The sequence below is a fragment of the Leptonychotes weddellii genome, chromosome 5 (assembly GCF_054177405.1).
Source record: "Leptonychotes weddellii isolate Sample4059 chromosome 5, ASM5417740v2, whole genome shotgun sequence".
Taxonomy (NCBI): Eukaryota; Metazoa; Chordata; class Mammalia; order Carnivora; family Phocidae; genus Leptonychotes; species Leptonychotes weddellii.
This window is the reverse complement of record NC_138373.1, coordinates 102,311,503-102,336,837: the sequence shown is the minus strand read 5'-3', so window position 1 is coordinate 102,336,837 and position 25,335 is coordinate 102,311,503. Positions and strand designations below refer to the sequence as shown.

At 40.5% G+C, this 25,335-nt stretch overlaps 1 protein-coding gene across 2 annotated transcripts in view; it reads left to right on the top strand.

The window, feature by feature from the left end:
- Positions 1-25,335, top strand: part of LIMA1 (LIM domain and actin binding 1) — a 91,839-nt gene that overhangs the window by 58,700 nt on the left and 7,804 nt on the right. The window contains exons 5-9 of one of the 2 annotated variants that reach the window (XM_081821658.1): positions 10,686-10,770; positions 11,638-11,786; positions 14,455-14,562; positions 19,443-19,500; positions 21,087-21,196. In XM_081821658.1, coding sequence (XP_081677784.1) covers positions 10,686-10,770; positions 11,638-11,786; positions 14,455-14,562; positions 19,443-19,500; positions 21,087-21,196 — 510 coding nt within the window. Of the gene's footprint in view, positions 1-10,685; positions 10,771-11,637; positions 11,787-14,454; positions 14,563-19,442; positions 19,501-21,083; positions 21,197-25,335 lie in introns of both variants that reach the window. The other variant, XM_081821657.1, reaches the window with a different exon arrangement.

Genomic DNA, 25,335 nt, shown 5'->3' with positions numbered 1-25,335 from the left:
TGCACCAAATCTTCTTGTCTGTAAAACTTGGAATCAGTTCTTCCTTCTGCCTGCCTCCTCTTCCCAGTCAGTCACTTACTAAGCCATCTAAATAAGCCTACCCTCAGGACGCCTGAGTGGCTCAGTATCAGTTGGGTATCTGCCTTCAGCTCAGGTCTTGGTCCCAGGGTCCTGGGATCAAGCCCCATATCGGGCTCCCCACTCAGTAGGGAGTGCTTCTCCCTCTTCCCCTACTTGTATTCTCTCTGTCTCTCAAATAAATAAATAAAATCTTTAAATAAATAAATAAATAAGCAAGCCAGCCTGCCCTCTACACATCTCTCAAGTATGGGCATTCTGTCTGGTCCCATAGTATTGCTATGACCTCCCCCATCAGCCTCTTTTCTTTCTTCCCATGCATCCTCTACACTGTTGCTATTTATTTTTCTTTTTTTTTTTTTTAAAGATTTTATTTATTTATTCATTAGAGACAGAGAGAGAGAGAAAGAAGCAGAGGGAGAAATAGGCTCCCAAGGAGCAGGGAGCCCGATGCGGGACTCGATCCCAGGACCCTGGGATCATGACCTGAGCCGAAGGCAGATGCTTAACCATCTGAGCCAGCCAGGCGCCCCGCTATTTATTTTTCTAAATAGAGTTGTAAATTAGTTTACTCAGAAACTTTTGATGACCCAGGGCACCACCCAGGCAGTCAGTTAAGTGCATCTGACTCTTGATTTCTGTTCAGGTCCTGATCTGGGGTCATGAGATAGAGCCCCATGTAGGGCTCCATGCTCAGTGCAGAATCTGCTGAAGATTCTCTCTCCCTCTGCCCCTCCCACTCATTCTCTCTCTCTCTCAAATAAATAAATAAATAAATAAATAAATCTTTAAGAAAATTTGATGCCTCAGAATTAATCCATATTCAGTATTGGGTCTTCCACAGTCTGAGCTCAACCTACCTTTCAATCTCAGAGCCAGTCTTATACTTAAACCCTGGATCACTCCTTACTCTCTAAATCATTCATACCTATCCCCAGTTACTGTCTTCTGAAATTTTTCTCCCAAAGTTCTGTCAAAACTGTGAGACCTTACCTCAGCTTCTCTCAGATAAATTAACCCTTCTTACTCTCCTATACCTATAGAATTTTCTTTTTACTTCTGTTTGGGCATTTATATCATGCTTCCCTTAATAATCATGTGTAAATTTGTATACTCCTGGGGCACCTGGGTAGTTCAGTCGGTTTAGCGTCCAACTCTTGCTTTTGGCTCGGGTCATGATCTCAGGGTTGTGGGATTGAGCCCCCTGTTGGGCTCTGTGCTGGGGCAGGGGGTGGGGTTCTGCTTTCCACTCTGCTCTTCCTCCCCTCCCAGCCCCCCAGCCCCATTCTCTAACTCTAAAAAATAAATAAATTTTTTTAAAAATTTGTATATTCCTGAAGTCTGTAATTTCTTTCAAAGTGATGTTTTTCTTTCCCAATGGTTAGTATAAGGACTTAGCTCTTAGTGCTTACTTAATAAAAGGAAGAAACAAAGCTTAGAGTTCAAATAGCTTATAAATAGTAAGAATTGATTAAATGCTCTTCCTCACTTATTCTCTACCTTTAGTGAATAGATACATTATTCAGATCAGATAGTTTAGTTGAACATGATGGCTCTAATTCCTATGAGCAAATGAGCAGTGGGTGGATTAATATAACCTACCATCATTACTAGGAAAAAGAAACATTTCCCCCCCTGCCCCAAGTGGCATATACTGAGGTGGTCTAGCAATCCTAACTTCGTGTATATGTTGATCTGGATTTTAGGTAGCTGAGGTAACTATTCTGGATATCCTTTTATGAAAAAGATAGCTGATTAGTCATAACCAACATTCAGTTATCATCATGTTGACATTTGAATCCATAATCTTTAAAACCAGGATGTGGTTATTCAAAAAATTAAGTACCTCTTTTATGCCCTGGAATGACCAGGAGCATATAAGGAGCATGTGACAGGCTCATTCAGCCTCACTTCTTTCTGTTTTGTTCCTAACATATTTGGTTCACACAAATCCTTGGATAGGAGAATAAAGACCGAATATTTGGGTGACATATTTCTGCCTTCATAACCTATTTCAATTACTGTCTTCTGGTGGGTCAAGATTGAACAACTTAGGTGTAATGCAAGAAAATAAGACTAGACTGTGGATATCCGTTGATACTTTGATACAGATGTGGAGTACTTTTTTTTTTTTTTTAAGATTTTATTTATTTATTTGACAGAGAGACACAGCGAGAGAGGGAACACAAGCAGGGGGAGTGCAAGAGGGAGAAGCAGGCTTCCCGCCGAGCAGGGAGCCCGATGCGCAGCTCCATCCCAGGACCCTGGGATCATGACCTGAGCCGAAGGCAGACGCTTAACGACTGAGCCACCCAGGCGCCCCTGGAGTACTTCTTCCATGAAATGTTTCCAATTTCTAGGAGAGGAGTTTGATAGAGTAGAGGAGAGAGTACCTCCTCACCAAAAATCACTGTTTCCTAAAACACATAAGCTCACTCATTTGCTCATTCTTTGGAGACTAACCATGGATGGGAAGTTGCAATGAGAAAATAATAAGTTTGTCCATAAGTGAAAAGAATTAAACTATTTAGAAATTTTTTTCTTTCTCCTTTTCCCCCCATTATTCATGGTATATTTTAATGCTTCCAGTTAGTCATATTTTAATTGTATTAACTTGTCTTATATTACAAAGGCAAAACAGTACACTCAGCTAAAATAGAAGTATCTAAAATAAAAATGGAAGTTTCCCTTGTCCCAGCCCCCTTTTCACTTGTTTGCTACTTTTCTTCCCTTGGACTTCTAAGCCCTTAAACTTCCCTTAGAATTTCTGTTCCTCTTGTCACCAGGATCATTATATGAGTGGCTAGCACCAAAACACCAACAAAAGCCGCACTTGTTAATATGAGACTAAAACCATCCTTCTTCAAACAGTCCAAAATTTTTGTGGTTTTTCTTTATGTAACTTCCTGGAAGTGACATTTGGTATTTTGTTTAGCTTTCTGTAACTCATACAGAACAGTGTTTACGTGTTGCTGTCCTGGAGTAAGCCCTGGAGAAAATAAGGCAACCAAGCTGAAGTCTGATCTGTGTTCATTAGATATTTTATCCATAGCCAACCAATCTGTAATCTACATCAAGGAGACAATTTATATTTGCCTTCTTGAAGAATGGGTAGGTGTCCATAGGGAATCTGTACATTGTTATAAAATTATCCATGACATTTTATTTTCTCCTTCCTTGGTTAACAACTACATATCCTCTCTTATACACTTAATGTATCTTAATAACATTTTTCTTCTGCTTCCTTAATGTCTTAAGTAAGTCATTTGAAATTATATTCCAAGAAGAATAAAATTCCGAGGATGTTCATAATTGGTATTAATTGCATATTTTTAAGCCATAATTTTAAGATGGACTTAAGGCGGAAAGGGACTTGAATAACTGTCAACATCACTGTAGGGTCTAATGTAGTCTTTTTTTTTTTTTGAGAGAGAGAGAAAGCACAAGCAGGGGGTGGGGTATGAGGAGGGGCAGAGGGAGAAGCAGACTCCCCGCTGAGCAGGGAGCCCGATGTGGGATGTGGAGCTCTGGGATGTGGGACTCGTGGGATGTGGGGCTTGTCCCAGGACTCTGAGATCACACCTGAGCCAAAGTCAGATGCTCGACTGACTGAGCCACCCAGGCACCCCTAATATAGTCATCTTAATGTAGGCGAATATATCTTTAGTTTGCTTATCAGCAAATCATAAATCTTAAATTGACCCAACATTAAACATCCAATAGATACATTACTAGAGCTTTAAATATGGATACAGTAACTGGTTTTGTTAAATAAACACAATAATTATCTTTGATTTTTCTATCAATGCCATCTTTCTCATATATCCTGCTAAAAGTTTTTTTTTTTTTAAGATTTTATTTTTTTTGACAGAGAGACACAGTGAGAGAGGGAACACAAGCAGGGGGAGTGGGAGTGGGAGAGGGACACCAGGCTTCCCGCGGAGCAGGGAGCCCGATGCAGGGCTCTATCCCAGGACCCTGGGATCATGACCTGAGCCAAAGGCAGACGCTTAACGACTGAGCCACCCAGGGGCCCCTAAAAGTAATTTTTTTTGATGATTTGTTATATTCATCCATGATTTATAGCTTCTTCTATAATTTCAAAATATAAGTACACTCAGTGTTATTTTGACTGACTCTCTCTCTAGCAGATCATTTCTGGTAAAGACGTCATACCAGTGTAAATTAAGTTTTATTTACCCTTAATTAGTAATTCTTTTGTCTTTCATGGTAAGGTAATAATGGATCCAGGTGTAGAGATGCGGGTCAGGGAATTCTGATATTTCTCACTGTTTGTTGCCCTAAATGGCTGCTCTTGATGTACCAACTGGAGACCAGTCATGTCTCTTCTGTTTACTTTCAGGCCAACTTAACTACTTACTGGTTTTTAGCCGGTTTCATTACAATAAAACATGTTGAAAAGTTAAAAACAAAAACATGTTAAAAAGAAATGTCAGAGTGGTGCCTGGGTGGCTTAGTTGGTTAAGCCTCTGCCTTGGGCTCAGGTCATGATCTCTGGGTCCTGGGATTGAGCCCCACATTGGGCTTCTGCTTCTCTCTCTCTCCCTCTGCTGCTCCCCACCACTCATTCTCTCTCTCTCTCAAATAAATAAAAAAAGAAAGAAAGAAAGAAAAAAGGAATGTCAGATGACTGGAATGTTCTGTAAGCAAGTTTGGCTCCATTAGAGTTTGGAGTGGCCAGAAAGACTTCACTTACCCCTCAAATATGACTGCCTTTATCTTTCTGGAATCAGACTCACTCCTGGATTAGACAACATAGGTGTGTATATCCAGATGAATATATTAGTCATTTTCTCTAGTCTTCTAACTCATCAGTTACAATGAGTGAAAAATCCCTATCAATATCTTTGACATAAATCTAAAAACTGTACAGGACTGTAAGGTTATTTAATCCAGCTCACTGCTCTCAGGATATTAAAATCCCTAATTTAGGGGTGCCTGGGTGGCTCAGTCGTTAAGCGTCTGCCTTCGGCTCAGGTCATGATCCCGGGATCCTGGGATCGAGCCCCGCATTGGGCTCCCTGCTTGGCGGGAAGCCTGCTTCTCCCTCTCCCACTCCCCCTGCCTGTGTTCCCTCTCTCGCTGTGTCTCTCTCTGTCAAATAAACAAAATCTTAAAAAAAAATAAATAAAATCCCTAATTTACAGGTGGAAACAACTGAGGTCAGAGAAGTTAACTGACATGCCCAATGTGATTGGCTAATTAATATCAGAACAAGGACTGAAATTGTTTAGTACCCTGTCTCTACCATGTAACAGTGTCTTCATTAATATTGTAATAACTGTGTATTAGGTAAAAACAACTGGCCATGGCCTTCCTTATCTGAAATCTAAAGAAACTGGGAAAAATTTTAAACATATCAGCTTTTGTATTCTCAAAGACTTTAGCTCTCTATCTTCCCTCTTCCCACATTTTATAGTCTTGTAACTGAATTAAAAGCATCAGGGCAGTGAAGAGAAGAAATACATTGGAATGCAAGAGATTTGTACTAAAACTCTTGAGTTAGAAGCTTGTCCCTCCTCCCTCCCCTGCCACACACAGTAAACCAGAAAAGAAAAAGCCAAGTAAACCAGGAAAAACCAGTAACTTTCACCAGGAAAAAAGAATGAAACAACTGTGCACAATGATATCCTATCATTGCATAATTAGTTTTTACATGGTTTTCGTCCCTGTGTGCTCACTGTTTTTGTGTGCCTTATCTTTTGTTTGGTCTTTTTTATATAGACCTTTCTATGTATTTTCCTAGTTCATGTGGTTATCCTTTTATGGCAATGTAGTATTTCATTATAGTTTAATCATGCCCCAATAATTAGATATTTTTCTAGTCTAATAAAAAGCTCTAAGCATCTTGGCAGAAACATTTTGTTTTTAGTTATTTTGGGGGAAGGGCAATATTACTGAAGTGATGTTCTCATGATCAAAAGCCATAATTCATTAAACATTCTTCTTGGGGCGCCTGGGTGGCTCAGTCTGTTAAATGTCTGCCTTGGGCTCAGGTCATGATCCCAGAGTCCTGGGATCAAGCCCCACATCAGGTTCCCTGCTCAGCACAGAGTCAGCTTCTCCCTCTCCCTCTGCCCCTCCCCCCCTGCTCGTGCTCTCCCTCTCTCTCCCTGTCTCTCTCTCAAGTGAATACATAAAAAAACTTAAAAAAAAAACCAAAAACCATATTCTTATATATTTTCAGCTGGTTCTCAAAAATTATACTACTTTATAACACTAGCACAATCTAAGGACATATTTAATTCTCCAGCACCTTCTCAGCATTTGGTTTTTATCATTTTTATCTATTTGTATTAATAAATATGATGTATTGCCTCTCCTTTTTTTTTAAGATTTTATTTATTTTAGAGAGAGAGCACAAGCAGGGGGAGGGGCAGAGGGAGAGGCTGACTCCTTGCTGAGCAGGGAGCCCGATGGGACTGGATCCCAGCATCCTAAGATCATGACCTGAGCCGAAGGCAGACACTTAACTGACTGAGCCACCCAGGCGCCCCATCCTTTCTTTTCTTTTTTTCCTAATTTTAAGTGTAACACATAATTTTTGTAGAATGCTTAGAAATACAGAAAATATAAAGAAATCCCACAATCTGGATATAAAGAACTCCTTCTATATGTATTATTTTACTTAAAAGAGCTCCATTTTTTTCTATTTTCTTCTACCTGTAGAAGGAAATGTTCTCTCTCAGTACTTTGAGAAATTAAGGCTAGGTTTTATCTACGCCATATGCACAGTTCAGCAAAGTCCCATTTTCCCTAAAGGTCATCCTCTACCCTTGACTTTGGAGGGATGAGAGTCAGAAGGAAGGTCAAAGTTCAAAGTTTGAAGAAAGTGGCTGAGAGAGGTATGAGGTAAATTAAGGTATTGAGAATCAACTTTTAGACAGAATTTTTCCTAAAAATTAGGGGGGACAGGAAATCCTGCTTTTTACTTGATAATTGGGACCTCACTTACTTTATTCCTTTAAGAAAATTCTCCCACACAGAGGGGCTCCTGTGTGGCTCAGTTGGTTAACAGTCTGCCTTTGGCTCAGGTCATGATCTCAGGGTCCTGGGATTGAGCCCTGCATCTGGCTCCCTGCTCTTCCTCTCCCTGTGCCTGTCCCCCCCTTCTGCTTTCTCTCTCTTTCTCAAATAAATAAATAAATAAAATCTTTAAAAAAAAAGAAAAGATAATTTTGCAGAGGAAAGAAATTCTACAGACTACTGGCTAAAGGCTCTAAACTCTTTTTCTCTTATTGGTATGTGTTGATGCATTTAGTTTATGGATTCTCTGAGAGTATTTCAAAGGGCCGTCCCACTAATGAGAGTTACTACAGTCAGCTGACAGGAAGGAGCGCTTGTGGGGTGGGGTGAGGCCAAGTCTTAGGAAATTCCAGAAAGTCTTGAAGTGTCTTGTCTTTTCTCTTAACAGGCTCCCTCAGGCATCTGAGTAAACAGGGCTGAAATGTGATAAAAATGTGTTACAGAAGAGTATTTCAGTATAAGAATTCCTGTTTTTTTTTCCTTTTGTGTTCTTCTACTTCCTTGAGAAATATTAGAGGAAACTCCTCCTTCTTCCTGTACCTCAGATTACCACTGAGGATTACCATCCTCAGTGGTAAAATGAGGATCACAAAATTCATTGTAAATGCATTTGAGTTCTTGTTATTCTTAATATTTGAGTGATTTGGAGGTGAACCAGTATTGAAAGAAATGCTTAGTGCTTCATCTGGGATCTCATTAAAAGCTCTCCCATCTCAGAGCTGTGTTCTTCTTCAGAACCAGTGTCAGTATAACTTTGATTTCCAGAGACATTTCTATTTTTCTTGAAGACCAAATGGCTTTGCACATTCACTTTTTTAGTACTTGGAAGAAAAGAATTTGGAGTCCTGATACCCTCATGTACCAGAAGGCTTTAAAAAAGAAAAGGTTCTTAACTTTATTTAACCTGAAGGTTTAAATTGAAAGCTAGCAAAGATGGAGAATTTTATGCATCTAAAACCAAAGTAAGGGGCGCCTGGGTAGCTCAGTCGTTAAGCGTCTGCCTCTGGCTCAGATCATGATCCCAGGGTCCTGGGATCGAGCCCCCGGGCTCCCTGCTCAGTGGGGAGCCTGCTTCTCCCTCTCCCACTCCCCCTGCTTGTGTTCCCTCTCTCGCTGTGTCTCTCTCTGTCAAATAAATAAATAAAAATCTTTAAAAAAAAAAAAATAAAACCAAAGTAAGTCCCTGCCCTAGCAAGGCATATATTCTGGTTCTTTTTTTTTTTTTTTTTTTTAAGATTTTTTATTTATTTGAGACAGAGAGAATGAGATACAGAGAGCATGAGAGGGAGGAGGGTCAGAGGCAGAAGCAGACTCCCCGCTGAGCAGGGAGCCCGATGCGGGACTCGATCCCGGGACTCCAGGATCATGACCTGAGCCGAAGGCAGTCGCTTAACCAACTGAGCCACCCAGGCGCCCCATATATTCTGGTTCTAAATGGGCTTGCTCCCAGTAATGCCAGTGCAGGGACTCTGCATGAGACAGAGAGGGATTTGACTACAAGTACAGACAGAAAACCGAGCTATCTGCAGGTTGTGACACGTAATGCATACTCTTGGAATCGTACCTGAACTTTACCTTTAACAGAATGTAAATATTTGAAATATTGCTTCATTATGAAGGATGCAGAACCCGTTCTCCTTTGGTTACCAAAAAAAATAAAAATAAAAATATTTCCAGGCTTTCTCCCTTTTTTGAGCCCAGAAAATTCTAATTTTTATAGTAATCATCTTACAGTCAAGCAGCATTTGGAGTAAGTCTTTGGAATTTCCTTTACTTTAATTATCTGCAAATGAAAAATGTTTTGAAAATAAAAAAATGTGGATGGGGAGGGTGTCCTGTCAAATTTATCTTTTTGTTTTGGCTGGTGATCTTCATTTTTGATGGGGGGCTGCTCTCAGAGCAAGACTTTGTTGCATCATGTGAGTCATGTGGATGTGGTTGATGTTGGTGCAGCTGACCTGAGCATAATGTGGCAAGGTTAGAGTTGCTACAGCTTATTTTATTTTTTTATCAGTTAATAATGTAATTAGCAAAGCTGACTGGAGATAAATTATTTGAAATGTATATTGAATTTGCAAGAAACTATTGTCGTTGGTATGGTACAAACAAACCAGGCCTTGGCTCTGATTTCTGAAGTGGCATGTTTTCTCTCTCCAGTGGGGGTGGGGGAGGACTTGAAAAAGTTCAGTCTTAAACTTTACTGTTGAGTTGATTAGTCCATTGAACTTAAAGGTTTAATAACTATTTATTAATGTTGATTTCAGAAGGGTGCTAAGTGTTTTACTCTTCTGTCCTACTGGATTTCAGATATCTTTCCCACTTCAAGTTATTTGGAAATAAATTGAGATTTGAATGATAAGCTCTGGTTGAAGGCTCTCATTACAAGCTGAATAAACATGACATACTCTCTGTGTACTATTGTCTGGGAACATTCTGTGACACTAAATGACCTTCTCTTAAGTTACTTTTCCAGTCTTAAAAATTATAATTTATAACTTTAATTAGAGATCTACTCTAGATATGAGAGATATAAATGTAGTAGTTTACAGGACTCACAGAATAATTTATTCAAAAAATCTGTACCATCCATGTTTCTATTTAAAAAACAAAAACATGGTCCCTGCCCTCAGCAGGCTTCCAGTTCAGTAGAGGGACATACAGTAAGCATTGTAGTGTAAGTGTGACCAGGTACCTTGGAAACAGAGGAAGGACTACTTAGATTTATATAGGAGAGCTAAGGTGGACTTCGCAGAGAGAATGTTGCTCAGCCTTCACTGAGTCTTGAAAGAACAAATAGAAGGATGAAAGGGGGATGGGGGAAGGGAACTCATTTACAAGCTCATGGACCTCCCAGCAGTTTGCTTTTCCTGGAAGGTAAGGGATGAGGAAGGGAATACTCAGGGAGGGGTGGTAGGGACTAGATGTAGAACTGGTCTTCCATAACATGCTAAGCACTTTAGATTTAGTTCGGGGAATGATTATAGGAATTTTTCAAGCATTTTGAACAAGAGAGTAATATAGCTTTATATTGGGGAATAATTACATGACGTGGGATAATGGCAGCATCATAGAGATTTGATTGGAAGGTAGAGAGGAAGCAATTAGAAATGTAATACAATAGTCCAGGGAAAAGATAAAGATGTGAACCAAGGCTGTAACAGCGGGGATGAAGTGAGAGGGAAAAGGGAAACAAACGGCAGATACTGTCATCTGGACTTGACGTTCAGGGAGACATGTCCCTGTTGTCTGGGACATGAGGATTCCCCTCCATGGCTGGTTAAAGTGCTTAGTTCTCTGGTTAAGCTGGTTAGGCAGTGATTATTACCAGAGAGAATTACGTCTATAGAGTTACTTATTTCTGCCTGGGCACCTGTGAATATGTAGTGCTTCATATTTATAATGCTAAAAACACATTCTGTGGAATGTAGAAACTAATACAAAATCTAATCTCTTATGGATTTTATTCATAAAGGAGATTTGCAGGCCTCTTCTCTGAACATTCATCAGGATTTCCCACCTTCTTTGTAAAGCTTATGGCTGGTTTTTGTTTTCCCCAACAGATTCTTCGGTCCCAAAGTCGGAGTGCAGGTGGAAGGAGGATCTCTGAAAACAGCTATTCTCTGGATGATTTGGAAATAGGCCCAGGTAAGCAGCATTCCGTGTGTGTGAGGTTCCCTAGGAAGTACTCATTAGTAGCAATACCTTTTGGCCTCAAAGCCGATGCTTTTAGAGGAAGAGTGGCACAAATTAAAAGGAACTATATTTGTGACAGCCCAGGGGTCCCCTTGTGGGATGACGAGGGAAGACTGCCGACAGTTTTGGCTCTGAGGTCATCTGGGGCTTGAGGGCTGCCATGGGTGGGTGGCAGTGTCCTCTGTCAAGATTGGTTATCCTGTATTACCGATGGTAACATAACACCTTGAGAGCATAATTATTATGTTTGGAAGGGGGCCCTATACAGGCATTTCACAAAACAAAAAATAAAATTAACAGGAAAATCATCAGCCTCCTGGTAAAGAAATGCAAATTAAAATGGCATTGAGATCTAGTTTTTTCCAATGTTAAGTAAGCCAAAATGTTTAAATATATAATACTCATTTATGGTAAAGTTCTTTTAAAGTTGGGAAAGTGAGTAACTATTACCTAGTAAGTGACAGTTATATTCCTGATTTCCTTCTTTATACCCTTCGTAGAAGAAATGGATTACATCCAATTCCAACAGCCCCAAATTTAGAAACTTTTCTTCTTTTTTTTAAGATTTTATTTATGTATTTGACAGAGACACAGCGAGAGAGGGAACACAAGCAAGGGGAGTGGAAGAGGGAGAAGCAGGCTTCCCGCCAAGCAGGGAGCCCGATGCGCGGCTCGATCCCAGGACCCTGGGATCATGACCTGAGCTGAAGGCAGACGCTTAACGACTGAGCCACCCAGGCGCCCCCCAAATTTAGAATCTTGAAACCATTCAAATCACATTTTATCTTCTGATAGGACACATTATTTGTGTGCTTCCAGGTCAGTCGTCATCTTCTACGTTCAACACAGAGAAAAGCGAGAGCAGGCGAAATCTGGACTTACCGCGCCTGTCAGAAACCTCCATAAAGGATCGAATGGCCAAGTACCAGGCAGCTGTGTCCAAGCAGAGCAGCTCCAACAGCTCCACAGTATGTGTTCTGCATCATCCATTCACTCATCCAGCCAGTGGTCACTGAGCACGGAGACAAGAGATGTCTCCCAGACCCTGACCCGAGAGCCCTGCTCTCTCCCTGGTCCCTAGCCATTCTCCTTCCACGTAAACCCTACCCTAGCTTCATTCAGAATCCTTATCATGTTCTAATCCTGACTTTGCTTTCCTAGGCCTCATTCCCACCGCACTCCTTCGTTGGTGATGTTATCATCCAGTAATATCATGGACAGTGTTCCTGCCTCTTCTGCTTAATTTTGTTGTTGTTGCTAAAAAAGTTATAGTCTGTTAGTTTTAACAGAAACACTTGTTTTTGTTTTTGAGGAAAGGAGGAGAGAATACTGGCAAGAAATATGGGATATATTCGACATTAATGTGGGATGGGGAGGTTTCTTGCAGTTTTTTCTTGATATAGAATTCACATGATGTAAAATGACCACTTTCACATGTAATTCAGTGATTTTTAGTGTATTCCTAAGGTCATGCCATCGTCATCACTGTCTAATTCCAGAACATTTCCATCACCCCAAAAAGAAACCCCATACCTGTGCAGTCACTAGTTCCCCTCCCCTCATCCCTTGGCAACCACTAATCTGCTTTCTGTCTTTATGGATTTACCTATTCTGGATATTTTATATAAGTGAATCATACAATATATGGCCTACTTAATCCTTACTTATGATGATGTAATGATTTTCTAAAGAAATAGAATAATGGATAGATAAAGGGGAGGGAGAAATAATAGGAAGATGACATGCTCAGTAAGCATAAAAATGTGATATTCTAAATCAAATGAAGGGTCTTTGCATTTTAGATTTTCCTAGGCTTACCTGGCAGGCTGACACTACAGAACTGCTTAACCAAAGATACCTTTTAAATGCCATTTATTCATACCTACACATGCATATAAACACTGTACATATACATAGATATGGATCTCTCAAACATTTGTTCCTTCTGAGATTTCAGAATACAAGCCACGAATCTCTAGGTGTCCTATGTTTTTGTTGGAAGATAGTATTGATTTTTATTTGTTCCCAGGCAGACTGAAACGAGTTGACCTATTAGAAATCATAACTTGTATTCCAGGAGTTGAGCCTTCTTTTCCTCACATTATTAAGTATGCATTCTCCAATAGTACTTATTGGTGGACTAAGTCTCTGGGCAATGAATAATTTTGTCCTGAGTTTTCGCTGTGGTTTTAAGAAGAGATGATGTGTATAACTCAGTCGTAAAGTGGAACACCACAGGCTGATTATTCACCGACAGCATGAAAGTGAGCAAAGTTAGACTTCTCTTAGAAGGAGGTCAGGAGATAGAGCAAACAGGTGATCTTTGGAGCTTATTTCCCTTGTTTCAAGATTTTGCTGCTTCTCTGTGCCCTCCTGCTATAAACATTCCAACCAGGTGACTCCCTAAGTGGAAAAACCTGTTCAGTGACTTTTTTTTTTAAACTCCTAATGGAGTTTCAGCATTGCAATTCTCCTGCTCTGTAAATTTTAAGAGTTGAAAAGTCTTTAGGAATTCTTGTAAAAAGTACATTTTATCTCATCCCAAAAGAATTTCTCAGGCCCCTTACAGAGGATAGCTGTAATAAGGCGCACACACTCTGGCGTGATTCTGGAGGCCAGGCTTCAAGATGGGGTCAGGAGTGAGTCCTTCTGCTGTCCTGTTGTGTTCTGCAGCACTCGCTGCCTGCTCCCCCTCACCAATGCTCCTCCAGAGCCTTGTCCCTTAGTCTGGGATCCCACACCTCAGTCAGCACACTTAACCCTGGCCCTGTGGCCATACATGGCTTGTTTTCTCGCCCTGCCTAAAGAATCACAGAGAACAGAAAGGTACCAGACTTTCAGAAAGATAGAAAACTAAAGGTAGGAAATGTCCATATTCATCTACCACTATATTGATCTTGGATCTAGTAGATAAAGTTAATTTTAATATTTTGCCCCAAGTGTTCTTTGCAAGGAAAAAAAAATGTGATTATGCTTACTCCTTATGACAGTATTAATGCCTGCTTTTTTATGTGGAGATTCTGTTCTGAGAAGTAGAATAAGGTATGTCTTTAGTACAATGTCTGAATTTTATGCAAAAAGAAGCATGTTTTTGAAAGTCTCACCAAAAAAAAGGTTGTTTTATGGTATCATTAAATATAATTTCAGTTTTTATATGTATGCATCATCCCTGTCTCTCTTTCCAGGCCGAGCATTTATATATATGGTCAGTATATTTTCTTGATTATTGGCACTTGGCATCTCCTTTCCCCTGCTCCAGAATGGTCTTTTCTGATAAAACTCACAAGCTTTGCATTCCCACAAGCTCTGCTGCTAGAGGAGTGAATCACAAGAACATTGTATGCTGGGGGTGGTTTCTGTGTGTGTCTGTGTTGATATGTCTATATTCTAATGAGCATCCAGTTTTAGACTAGTGTACAAATATTTAACTCTGAGGTGTGTGTCCACAAAGCGGCTTTTGTCATTTCACTAGTCAATGGGTTTTGCTTGTGAGAATTAGGGGGTTGATTTGACCCGAGGCTTCTTAAAAGAACTTTTCTTTTACCGTTCCAAATTTATTTAATGGATGTGCTATGAAGAACGCAGAATAGTAAGCTTTTTTTTATTTTAGTTCACAGATTTATTTTTATTTTGTAGAATGACCTGAGAGCCAATGGCGGTGAAATCAGAACTCATAAATTGGAGCAAAAGGAGAATGTGCCCCCAGATCCTGAGGTCTGCATCTCCCATCAGGTTGGAGAGAAGGTGGCTTGAAAAATCTGATGTCCAGTTGCCAAGGAAGCATGTGTTCTAAATTAGACGCTTAAAATTAGAAACCACTCTAACTCTAGGCTGCAGAGTGTCTGGGAATTTGGTAACAGCTGCCAGGACAGAGTGTTATTTTTGCAGGTCACATAATTTCAGTTGGGGAACTCTGCGACTTATAGCTGACCAAATAATGAACCTTCACTGGAAAATTCTTTTGCTTGGCAGATGCTCAGAGGGTGTAGAGCTAAAGTGATTTTTAAAAATCTGTTTTGATTAGAGATGATATCTTCAAGGAATTCCTGTATTCTTAATTTAACACATTTTATGTAAGACAATTTCATTCTTTCACTCAGACTGTTTAGAAAGCAAGGCACTATGCTAAGCGTAGGAAATGCTAAGCTTAAAAACTAAAGAAGAACAAACCATTCCACCATTCCATGGGGTCTTTATCTGCAAGGGAGCTAACAGAGTAGAAGGGAGATGAGTAACAGGTTGGCTGTCCTAAAGCAGTGTGGTAAGTGTGGTGAGAGGGCTCTGTGGGGCCATGGAAGCTCTGACTAAGGACATTTAACCTGACTTCCTCAAGAAGGTGATGTCTGCCAAGTCGGGAAGAATGTGTGGAAAGAGACCAAGCGAATAAGGGAAAGGTTGAGTAAAGAGAAAGAAGGGCATTCCAGGCAGACACAAACAGAGGTTTGGAAACCAGAGGCTGGAACACAAGCCATATAGGTAATGGAGAGAGCCAAGTGGAGGGAGAGGGCCGGGGCAGGTCTTGAGAAGCTTTATATGCCACACTTAAGACTTTGGAAAGAGTCCTGCCGAGGTGAAAAACCACAGGGTGATTTTAAGCAAATCATATTTGTGTTTTATGTGCCTATCACTAGATGAATGGCTTGGTTGGAGTACATAACAACATTTATGTCAGGTGATTTATCATTTTCTTTGCCAATCCATTACCCAGTTGTTTTGTTGTTGTTTGTTTTGTTTTTTGTCTTTTGGTCAATATGATAAATGTTAAGTTAGATGAGGAGAAAGAGCTTTCAAATATATCACAGTGATTAATCTTAGGAGAAAAGTCATTGCTTTGGGCACCTGGGTGACTCAGTCGTTAAGCATCTGCCTTTGGCTCAGGTCATGATCTCAGGGTCCTGGGATCAAGCCCCACATCGGGCTCCCTGCTCGGCGGGAAGCCTGCTTCTCCCTCTCCCACTCCCCCTGCTTGTGTTCCCTCTCTCGCTGTGCCTCTCTGTCAAATAAATAAATTTAAAAAATCTTTAAAAAAAAAAAAAAAGTCATTGCTTCTGTTACACATATTGATACCCTTGAGGCCATTCTTCCAAAAGATGAGGAGATAATTAAAATGGATTAAGAGCAATAGTTCTCAAATTTTTTGGTCTATAAGAGACTTTAGGGGCGCCTGGTGGCTCAGTTGTTAAGCGTCTGCCTTTGGCTCAGGTCATGATCCCAGGGTCCTGGGATCGAGCCCCGCATCGGGCTCCCTGTTCTGTGGGAAGCCTGCTTCTCCCTCTCTCACTCCCCTGCTTGTGTTCCCTCTCTTGCTGTGTCTCTCTCTGCCAAATAAACAAATAAAATCTTAAAAAAAAAAAAACTTTAAAAAGCATGATGTATTGGGCGCCTGGGTGGCTCAGTTGGTTGAGCGACTGCCTTCGGCTCAGGTCATGATCCTGGAGTCCCGGGATCGAGTCCCGCATCGGGCTCCCTGCTCGGCGGGGAGTCTGCTTCTCCCTCTGACCCTCCCCCCTCTCATGTGTGTGTCTCTCTCTCTCTCTCATTCTCTCTCTTTCAAATAAATAAATCAATCTTTAAAAAAAAAGGTGTTAAAAAGCATGATGTATTGGCAGAACACCAATAGGAAATTATGAAATACACTACACACTTGGATCAAAGTAGGCACACAGGAAAATGATCTCAGATTAATGGCTACAAAATTTGAATCTTACAACAGGGAAAAAAATTAGAAAAATTAGATTTTTTTTTATTATTATGTTATGTTAGTCACCATACAGTATATCATTAGTTTTTGATATAGTGTTCCATGATTCATTGTTTGCATATAACACCCAGTGCTCCATTTAATATGTGCCCTCAATACCCATCACTGGGCTAACCCATCCCCCGACCTCCATCCCCTCTAAAACCCTCAGTTTGTTTCTCGGAGTCCATAGTCTCATGGTTTGTCTCCCCCTCCAATTCTACCCCCTTCGTTTTTCCCTTCCTTCTCGTAATGTCCTCCGTGCTATTCCTTATGTTCCAGAAAAATTAGATCTCTTTATTTTACAAAAACATATTGCAAGTATATGTTGAAATAATAAGACAAAATACTTGGCAACCGTGTTTCATAATCATAAAATCATCCAATAAATTATATATGTCCTGGCAACAGTGGGCTCACGCATTAGTCCCATGAGTCACATGCCATGTATCAGGTGAGTTCTCTTATTAGAATACTACCTGGTTTTCCCATTTTTAAGTGGGAGATTGTGTCTTAAGAATAAACTGAGGGGGCGCCTGGGTGGCTCAGTTGTTAAGCGGCTGCCTTTGGCTCAGATCATGATCTCAGGGTCCTGGGATCGAGTCCTGCATCGGGCTCCCTGCTCTGCGGGAAGCCTGCTTCTCCCTCTCCCACTCCTGCTGCTTGTGTTCCTGCTCTTGCTGTGTCTCTCTCTGTCAAATAAATAAATAAAATCTTAAAAAAACAAACAAACAAAGAGTAAACTGAGGTAGGGCGCCTTGCTGGCTTAGTCAGTGGAGTGTGCGACTCTTGATCGTGGGGTTGTGAGTTCAAGCTCCACGTTGGGTGTACAGATTACTTAAATATAAAATCTTTAAAAAAAAAAAAAAAAGAACTGAGTTAAAATGTTACATACTATAAAAAAGGAACTTAAGAGAAAAATATTCCCAGCATTGAAATCTCCCCGTCTATCCTAGGAGCATAGTTTCAGAAATGATCATCTAGAAAATAATGCCTGGATTGTCCCTAATCTAATTTTGTGTTTCTTTCTTGATTATCTTCACACTGATTTGAAACTGGAACTCTTGAGTTGAACTGGAGTATCAGAACACTGTAATTATAGCCTAAAAGGGCATCAGTGCAACTGAACCATGAGTTGAGGAGTGGGTGGGGAAGAAAGGAGATAAAGACAGTACATAGCCTTCAGGTACATACTGCAGGTTCATAAAGCTGGGCTGCCTTCAAATTCGTAAAATTTTTCAGAGCCTCAGTTATCCTTACAAAGGTATTGTTCTTCCCTTTCTCCTCTTGTAACGAATTTGCGCTTTCCTTTAACAAAATGTTTGAGCAAAATCTCACGTGCTCTCTCCCGGCGGCTCCTGCAGTGAGGTCAGCTGGTTGGGCATGTGCAATGATGTCATGATTGGCAGTAAGTTTACCCTGCAGGTTCAAGGTGACCAGAATTAGAGGTGAGAGAGGAACATCCTGGGATGGGTGCACGTACTAATTAACAAGAATTGAAGAGCTTTTAATTTCTTTACTATCATTAAATGAAATTATGTAAAGTGATCATTCCAATACCTGGCACATACTAAACACTGAATAAATGTTGGCTGTTATTATACTGGTTTGTTCTATGCCATGTCAGAATTCCTGTAATGAAAAGAGAGTAGGGGCGCCTGGGTGGCTCAGTTGGTTGAGTGTCCAACTCGATCTCAGTTCAGGTCTTGATCTCAGGGTCATGAGTTCAAGCCCTGCATTTGGCTCCATGTTGGGTGTGGAGCCTACTTGGAAAAAAAAAAAAAAGAGAGAGAGTAATGAGAAAAAACAACCATGCAAAAATCCAGGTGCAGTCAGCCAATGACTTAATCTCCATTGTACATTTATTCAGTACATTAGACATCCTGATAGAAACACTCAGCATTGCCCATAAAATCCCTGACATCTGAATGAAAGACTTTTTTTTTTTTTAAGATTTTATTTATTTTTTTGACAGAGAGACAGTGAGAGAGGGAACACAAGCAGGGGGAGTGGGAGAGGGAGAAGCAGCCTTCCCGCCGAGCAGGGAACCTGACGGGGCTCGGGACCTGAGCCGAAGGCAGACGCTTAATGACTGAGCCACCCAGGTGCCCGTAAATGAAAGACTTTTACATGAAGACTACACATTGGGTCACCTATTGACCCTTCATGATTTTGAGTGTGATAGAGGATACCGGAAAGGCCTAGGGGCCACTAAAAAGGAGAGAGAGAGAAAGTAGAAAGTTTTTATTTAAATTTGATGGCTTCTGGGGAAGAGATTTGCACCCATACATAAGATCTGCCATTTTGTTAAACATTGCCATTTTGAGACTGGGATTAAAATGGAAAACTAACCTTGAAGATAACACCAGAGGTTGGTTTTTGGTCAAGTTCTCTTTTAGCTATCAAAAGGTCTTCTGTATTGGCCAGCTTGTTTCAGCAGAATGTATCTGGTTGGGAAATAGGGAATTAGGAAGATAAAGGAATAAGAATAGTTCCTAATGTAAAGACTTCATCTTGCCTTTGAGTGTGTTATAGTTCTATGGTAAGGAGCTTTGTTCTCTCTGATAGAGGGTTTTGTTTTGCCTTTATTTATTTATTTATTGACAGTAGAAAGATGTGGTTTAGAAGTTCTTTTATAAAGGGAGATGATGCACACTTTTGGCAGTTGAGTGCAGTCTGTTTCTCCCGTTACTCTGTAATTGAGAGGCATGTTAATATCCTCATAAAAGACATTTTGCTGCCTCTTGTTTAAATGCTCAGCTGTTCTGGGGCCGTTATTTCCCCCAGGCAGCCAGTGACTGACTAGAGTCAGCAGGTTTTTATGGCATTAACAGCAGTGTGCTCTTTTATTTTTAATGTGATTCTTAATCCCCCCCTTTTGTAGGTTTCTGCAACTGAGAATAGCCTGGCAGTCCGTTCCACCCCTGCGGAAGATGACTCCCGTAAGCATTTGTTCTTAGATCTGGAGGATGAGGTTCTTGTTCTGTATTCTGTATTTCGTCCAGGAATGTCCCCATTGCTGTCAGTGCTGAGAATGTAACGTATTAAACCCAGCAACTTAGCTGATCAAATCTTTCACTAGGTTTTAAGGACTGATGCTTGCTTACCCTTCACACGTTCCCTGGCTTAGGGAGAAATTAAACTCAATGTGATTAACTTGGGGCAAACTGAATACTTTTGGTGCTTCTCTCATTGAATGTACCCTACCTTTTGTATCAAACCTTTTCAGGGTTCAAGCTGTAAAAACTAATTTTGAAGTTTCATTTTAATAGGAGTTTGGCCAGGAGGGATTTCATTCATTTACAGAGATAAAGAATTGGTATTTGAGTAACCTTTTAAAAATATCTTTCTCTGCTTATCTATATGTGAACCATAGTCCACCTTCTAGCCAGATTCTAGAGATTTTCCTGTTGGCGCTGAATTTTACCAGCTTTTCATCCATTTCAAGCCTCACTTCTACCAAAAACAAAAACCTTTGTTTTTTTTTTCTTACTATATCCACTTTTGATTCTGATTTTCAGTATTTTTTTTAAATATATGTGGATTTCTAGCTTCTCCCCGGGTTAATTACTTTACTAGACATTGAAAACTCAGCAACTAAAGTAGAAATATGAATTTAACAAATCTCTAGCAAATCCTACCTTAAAATTTTAGAGAGAAACTTGCTGCTTGAATCCAAGAACATTCCTTTTGTAGTCATTTTGCTTGGACTAGAAATTTTTCTGAGTTTTGACTAGGTTTGCAAAACATTTGAAAAATAAGCCTTAATCTTTTAGTACTTTGTTGACTTAACTCTAGATTTTAAGGAATTCTTTTATGGTTCCTTAGTAGCACTTTTCTGTGTCTGCTCAGAGTTTTCCACACAGTGACTATATTGGCAGAAAATTAACTTATGCAGGTGACACATCAATGATTATGAAAAAAACTTCATGGAGCCTTTTTCCATAATCTCCATCCATAGATATCTGCTATAGGACTGACCAAAAAGACTGTCAAATTACACACACACCCATACCCACACACATGTGTGTGGGTGTGCGTGTGCAGTAGGAAATTTATACTCTCACCTTCCTTCAAGCACTCCAGAAGGAGTTATTGGGGGTGCTAACTACCAAAAAAATCATCTACAAACAGCCTTTATATTCTTAATTTAAATTAAATTAATTAACATATAGTGTATTATTAGTTTCAGAGGTAGAGTTCAGTGATTCATCAGTCTTACATAATGCCCAGTGCTCATGACATCACATTGCTACAAACGGCCTTCAAAAATGACAAATACCATGGTGCGGGGGCAGAAAGTTCTTCAGATAGAATGATTTGGGTTCTTGCTGTGTGTGGCAAAGTGTGAAAAAACCTCCCAGCTGAGAACCTAAGAGCATAGCTTTTAGCATTAGAAGAGCTGTGTTTTTCCTGGTGTTGAAAAGACCTGTCCATTATAGAGGTGCCAAAGCTTTGCTCTGGGGAGGAACCATTTCTGAGACTTCCCCTGATACTATAAAATGCCTTCCTTTTGTAATTCAAGCAGGTAACTCCCAGGTCAAGAGTGAGGTCCAGCAGCCTGTCCATCCTAAACCACTAAATCCAGATGCCAGAGCCTCCAGCCTCTCTGAAAGTTCTCCTCCCAAAGCAGTGAAGGTATGATGGCAATTTCTCTCGGAACCTTTAGACATTGGTTTACGAATAGATCTCATTGCACCTTATATCATTATGTTCATTATAACCCCTTTTTGCTTTTGTGGGGATTAAAATGACAAGAAAGGGCATACTTAAGCCAGTCACTTTCCCTGGAAATCTTGTCTCTTCTGCTCAGATGTTTGAGCCAGGAGGGGAGAGGTTCACTAATAGCTCTCGGTTTGAAATCTGGAAAATTCATGAAAGTTTTAAGGAAACCCAGAATTAAAGAAAATGATGTGAGGTGTGTGTGTGTGTGTGTGTGTGTGTGTGTGTGTGTTTGAGGGGAAAAAATGCCCAAGTCCATAAATCTGTGAATGGGCAAAAGACCACAAAGTGGGAAATTCAAGAAATCTGTCAAACTAAATCAGCCCATTGGATGGGGATGTGCATGTCAACTTAAAGAGAGTGGCCCACTGGTCTGAAGAACTTGACTATAACATGATTGGTGGTTAGCTTCTTTAAAGAAAGACTGTGTACATTGCAGTGGGAGTTGGCCAGCCCATTTGCTGTAAAATCGGGCATTCAAGTAACACTTATACTAGGGTATATAATATTAGATGTTAAGGAATGTACAAAAGTTTTGTACCCTAAGAAAACTTTACTAGGCTACTCAATCTCTGGCCAGCTTTTATTCACCAGTTTTTAAAAGCAGTCTTTTCCCTTTCTATGAACAAATATATACTCTCATAAAAATAAAAGTTAAAAAAAATCCCAATGCCTACTTTAGACTTTATTACCTGACTTATTTTAATGGAATGCTTTGCTAATGTAGTGCTAATTTAGCCATGTGGATTAATAACCAAACATACCCACACTTCTTTAGTGTCTTTCTCCTCTGGTGCCCTCTTAAGTAGCCAGGTTTTGTTTAGAAAGTTTTAACATTTAAAAGAAATGCAGTAGGTAGAATTGGTGTGTTGATGGTTTGTAACTGCCCCAGCCTCATGCACCAATCAGCTGTGCCTGTATCTCTCAGTTGTGGGCATGACTGATGCCTTGATGAAAGTTCTAGTGCACAAAAAGAAGGAAGAGAAGAGGACATAGATGAAGATTTGGAACAAAAGGAGAAAAAGGGAGAATCCGGGATATAAAGGGCGAGTTAAAAAAGGGAAAGAGGAGGAGTGAAGAATGTAAACGAAAATTTTACAGGAAGCTGAGATTCATGAGGAGAGTAAGGTTTATTGAAAAGGAGCAAAAGGTGAAGAAAGTAGCAAGAGAAAGCAGGTAAAGGGAGGAAGGATAGAGTTACAGTGATTGAGCTGCACATGTATTCAACATGACCCCCTCTTCTGGCGGCTTTAAAGTTCAGCTCATGCTGTCATCAGCACTTTCTTTGTCCAGTATCTGGAGCCCAACAAAGTAGCAAATGCCATGGGGTTAATTTCTTCTCCAACAGCAACCCTGCCGAGATGTGAGTCCTTGGGTTGTGGTTCTGGATTAAGAACAGCCAGTAAATCTGACTTGGCCATGGACTGAGGGACTAGGAAATTCCATGGCTTGTCTAAGAACTAAAATCTGTTCTTGAATATATTTGAATTCTCAACCCAGTCTCATTTCCTTCCCTTAACTGCTAGGTCAGACCTCCTGGTACTGGGTTGGACTTTTGAGGTCCCTCCTTGATTCAGACTCCAGGGTCTGAGCTGCTGAGATGAGTGACAGAGTGCACCTCACGTAGGTCCTCCCTAGCATACCAGGGATGAGAGGGGGTGGAGATAAAGCTCCCTCTACACCTGTCCCAGACCCATGCCTGTTCTTTGGCCCTGGTCACTCAGCAGGAGAATGCAGACAGGCTTGCTTTCACCAGACAGACACCTCAGGTTTTGAACATTGTGTAAAGACTGGAGTAAATAGGCCTGGCTCCCTGTGTTTGCCGATGGTCCAAAGCTCAAATGATGATAGTGTACAGATACAGATGGGACTCAGTCGCATCTCCACTTTTATTTAAGGGTAGTTTATTTTCTCCTCCTCAGATTTATCCTTTACATTCTGAAGGCAAGTATATATATACTTTAGTGTTTATAGGAAGACCTGCTGGCATCACTGGTCTCATGGCTATAGACCACGTGACAGAAGTTGTTTCTCCACTTGGGGAAATTACATACAGCTCAGAATAAACTTGTTCAGGGGCGCCTGGGTGGCTCAGTTGGTTAAGCGACTGCCTTCGGCTCAGGTCATGATCCTGGAGTCCCGGGATCGAGTCCCGCATCGGGCTCCCTGCTCGGCAGGGAGTCTGCTTCTCCCTCTGACCCTCCTCCCTCTCATGCCCTCTGTATCTCATTCTCTCTGTCTCAAATAAATAAAATCTTAAAAAAAAAAAAAAAAAAAGAATAAACTTGTTCACTCAGAATAGATTTTTAGGTCCCACACATCCTAGAAAAACTGTTCCTTAGTGCCTATCTGTCTGTTATTGAAAAATAGGACATCTAAGGTAGAGATTCGATTCATTTCAAACTTTAGCTTGATAAATTAGAAAAATGATCCTACATCTTTACAAGTAAGAGTTTTATTTGTATATTTTGAACACTGGCCAGATAGCTCAGTTGATGAGACCTGGTGCTAATGAAATTGAAGTTGCAGGTTCACTCTCAAAAAAGACATTCTGGGAGCAGAGCTCAGCGGACCCTGTGAGAAAGATCAGGACCTTTCTACTCAAGAGACCCAGAGGTCTCTTAGGCTTTATGTCCTTCCATTGAGAGAAGTTATCCCCCAAGTGTTTCCCCTAAATGGGAGAACAGGGAGGAAGAGGCAAGGAGATGTGGCCAGCTCTGGGAGCACCCACTTGCTCCCATGAGGACAGCCAAGGCTTCCTTGTCTGGTCCTGCTGAAGGATGTGGAGAGAAAACATGGCAGACTGCCTGAGAGGACACTCACCTGGCACCCCCTCAATGCCCTGCTGGCTGTCCCTTCCTCTATGGACAGGGTAGGAGGTTTTATGCTAGTTTGCAAAGCCATTGGAATTATGCTAGAAGGGCACCTAGAATCTTTTCTTACTATCTCCAATATTCCTGCTTTATCAAACACGAACCTTTCCTCTACACGTAGAGCAGTCTAAGATGTGAGTATCTCCAAAATGCTGTCAAAAAGAGTTTCACAGAAAGCCAGGGGAAGGGTTAAGGCTGCACAGAGCCGACCCAACCATTTACTGTATGTGAAGAATTTCAGTTTAATTACCTAGATATTTTGCACAGATTGGAAAGGAGGGAATGAAAGGCATTTTGCGGTGTTCTTGAGGAATGGAAGCCTGACATCAATACAGAATTTCCTTCTGGCTTCACCATGTCCGAAGGCTAGTTAGCTTCACTGACTGTTGCCAGCCCCACCCCCATATATATGTATGTTGTTTATATATGTTACATATACATATAAATATATACATATCTATAATCTCCCAACTAGAGCTTTCATTAGACTGAAATATATATGTAAGGCCAGATGGTGAAAGAATGTAGATGAAGCCACACACATTTATTAGAAAAATAGCTTTGTATAGATGCTGATCAACAGAGGGCCTGTAAGATCCCTCACATGGGAAAGACATGACAGTGTTTATGAACATCAGTTATGTAAATATTACCTCATTCATTTCTGAACATCCCAAAGATATTATCTACATATTTTAATTTGAAACAAAGTGAGGACTGTAGTTTGTTCAAACTGCTATAGTGAGATTATTTTCATTTGGGTTAGCATCTGCTCTCCTCCCCAGAGTTTCCTTTAGTTATGGAAAATTAGCATGCCAGGACAATTTAGAAAATGCTCTATTGGTTTGTGAATCAGGAGTTCTGAGTTTTAGTTTTAATTCTGTTACTGACCATGGGAGCTTTGATAAGGAACCTGACGTCCTGGTGCTGTAGTTTCTACATGTGAAAAAGAGTGAGGGAGGAGAGATGAAAAACATCTTACAGAGTGAAAAAATATAATTTAAAGATAAAAAATTTCTAACATTCTAATACTGGCAGTGTTTTAAACGTGGATGTGCCAAGTTCGAGCACGCCATGAAGGCATGGGCAGGATATATGCCAGGCCTACCATAATGGTAGAGATTTTTGGGCACTGACTCTGCTTCCTGTCATCTGAATAGACATGGGGGCAATTACAGAAAA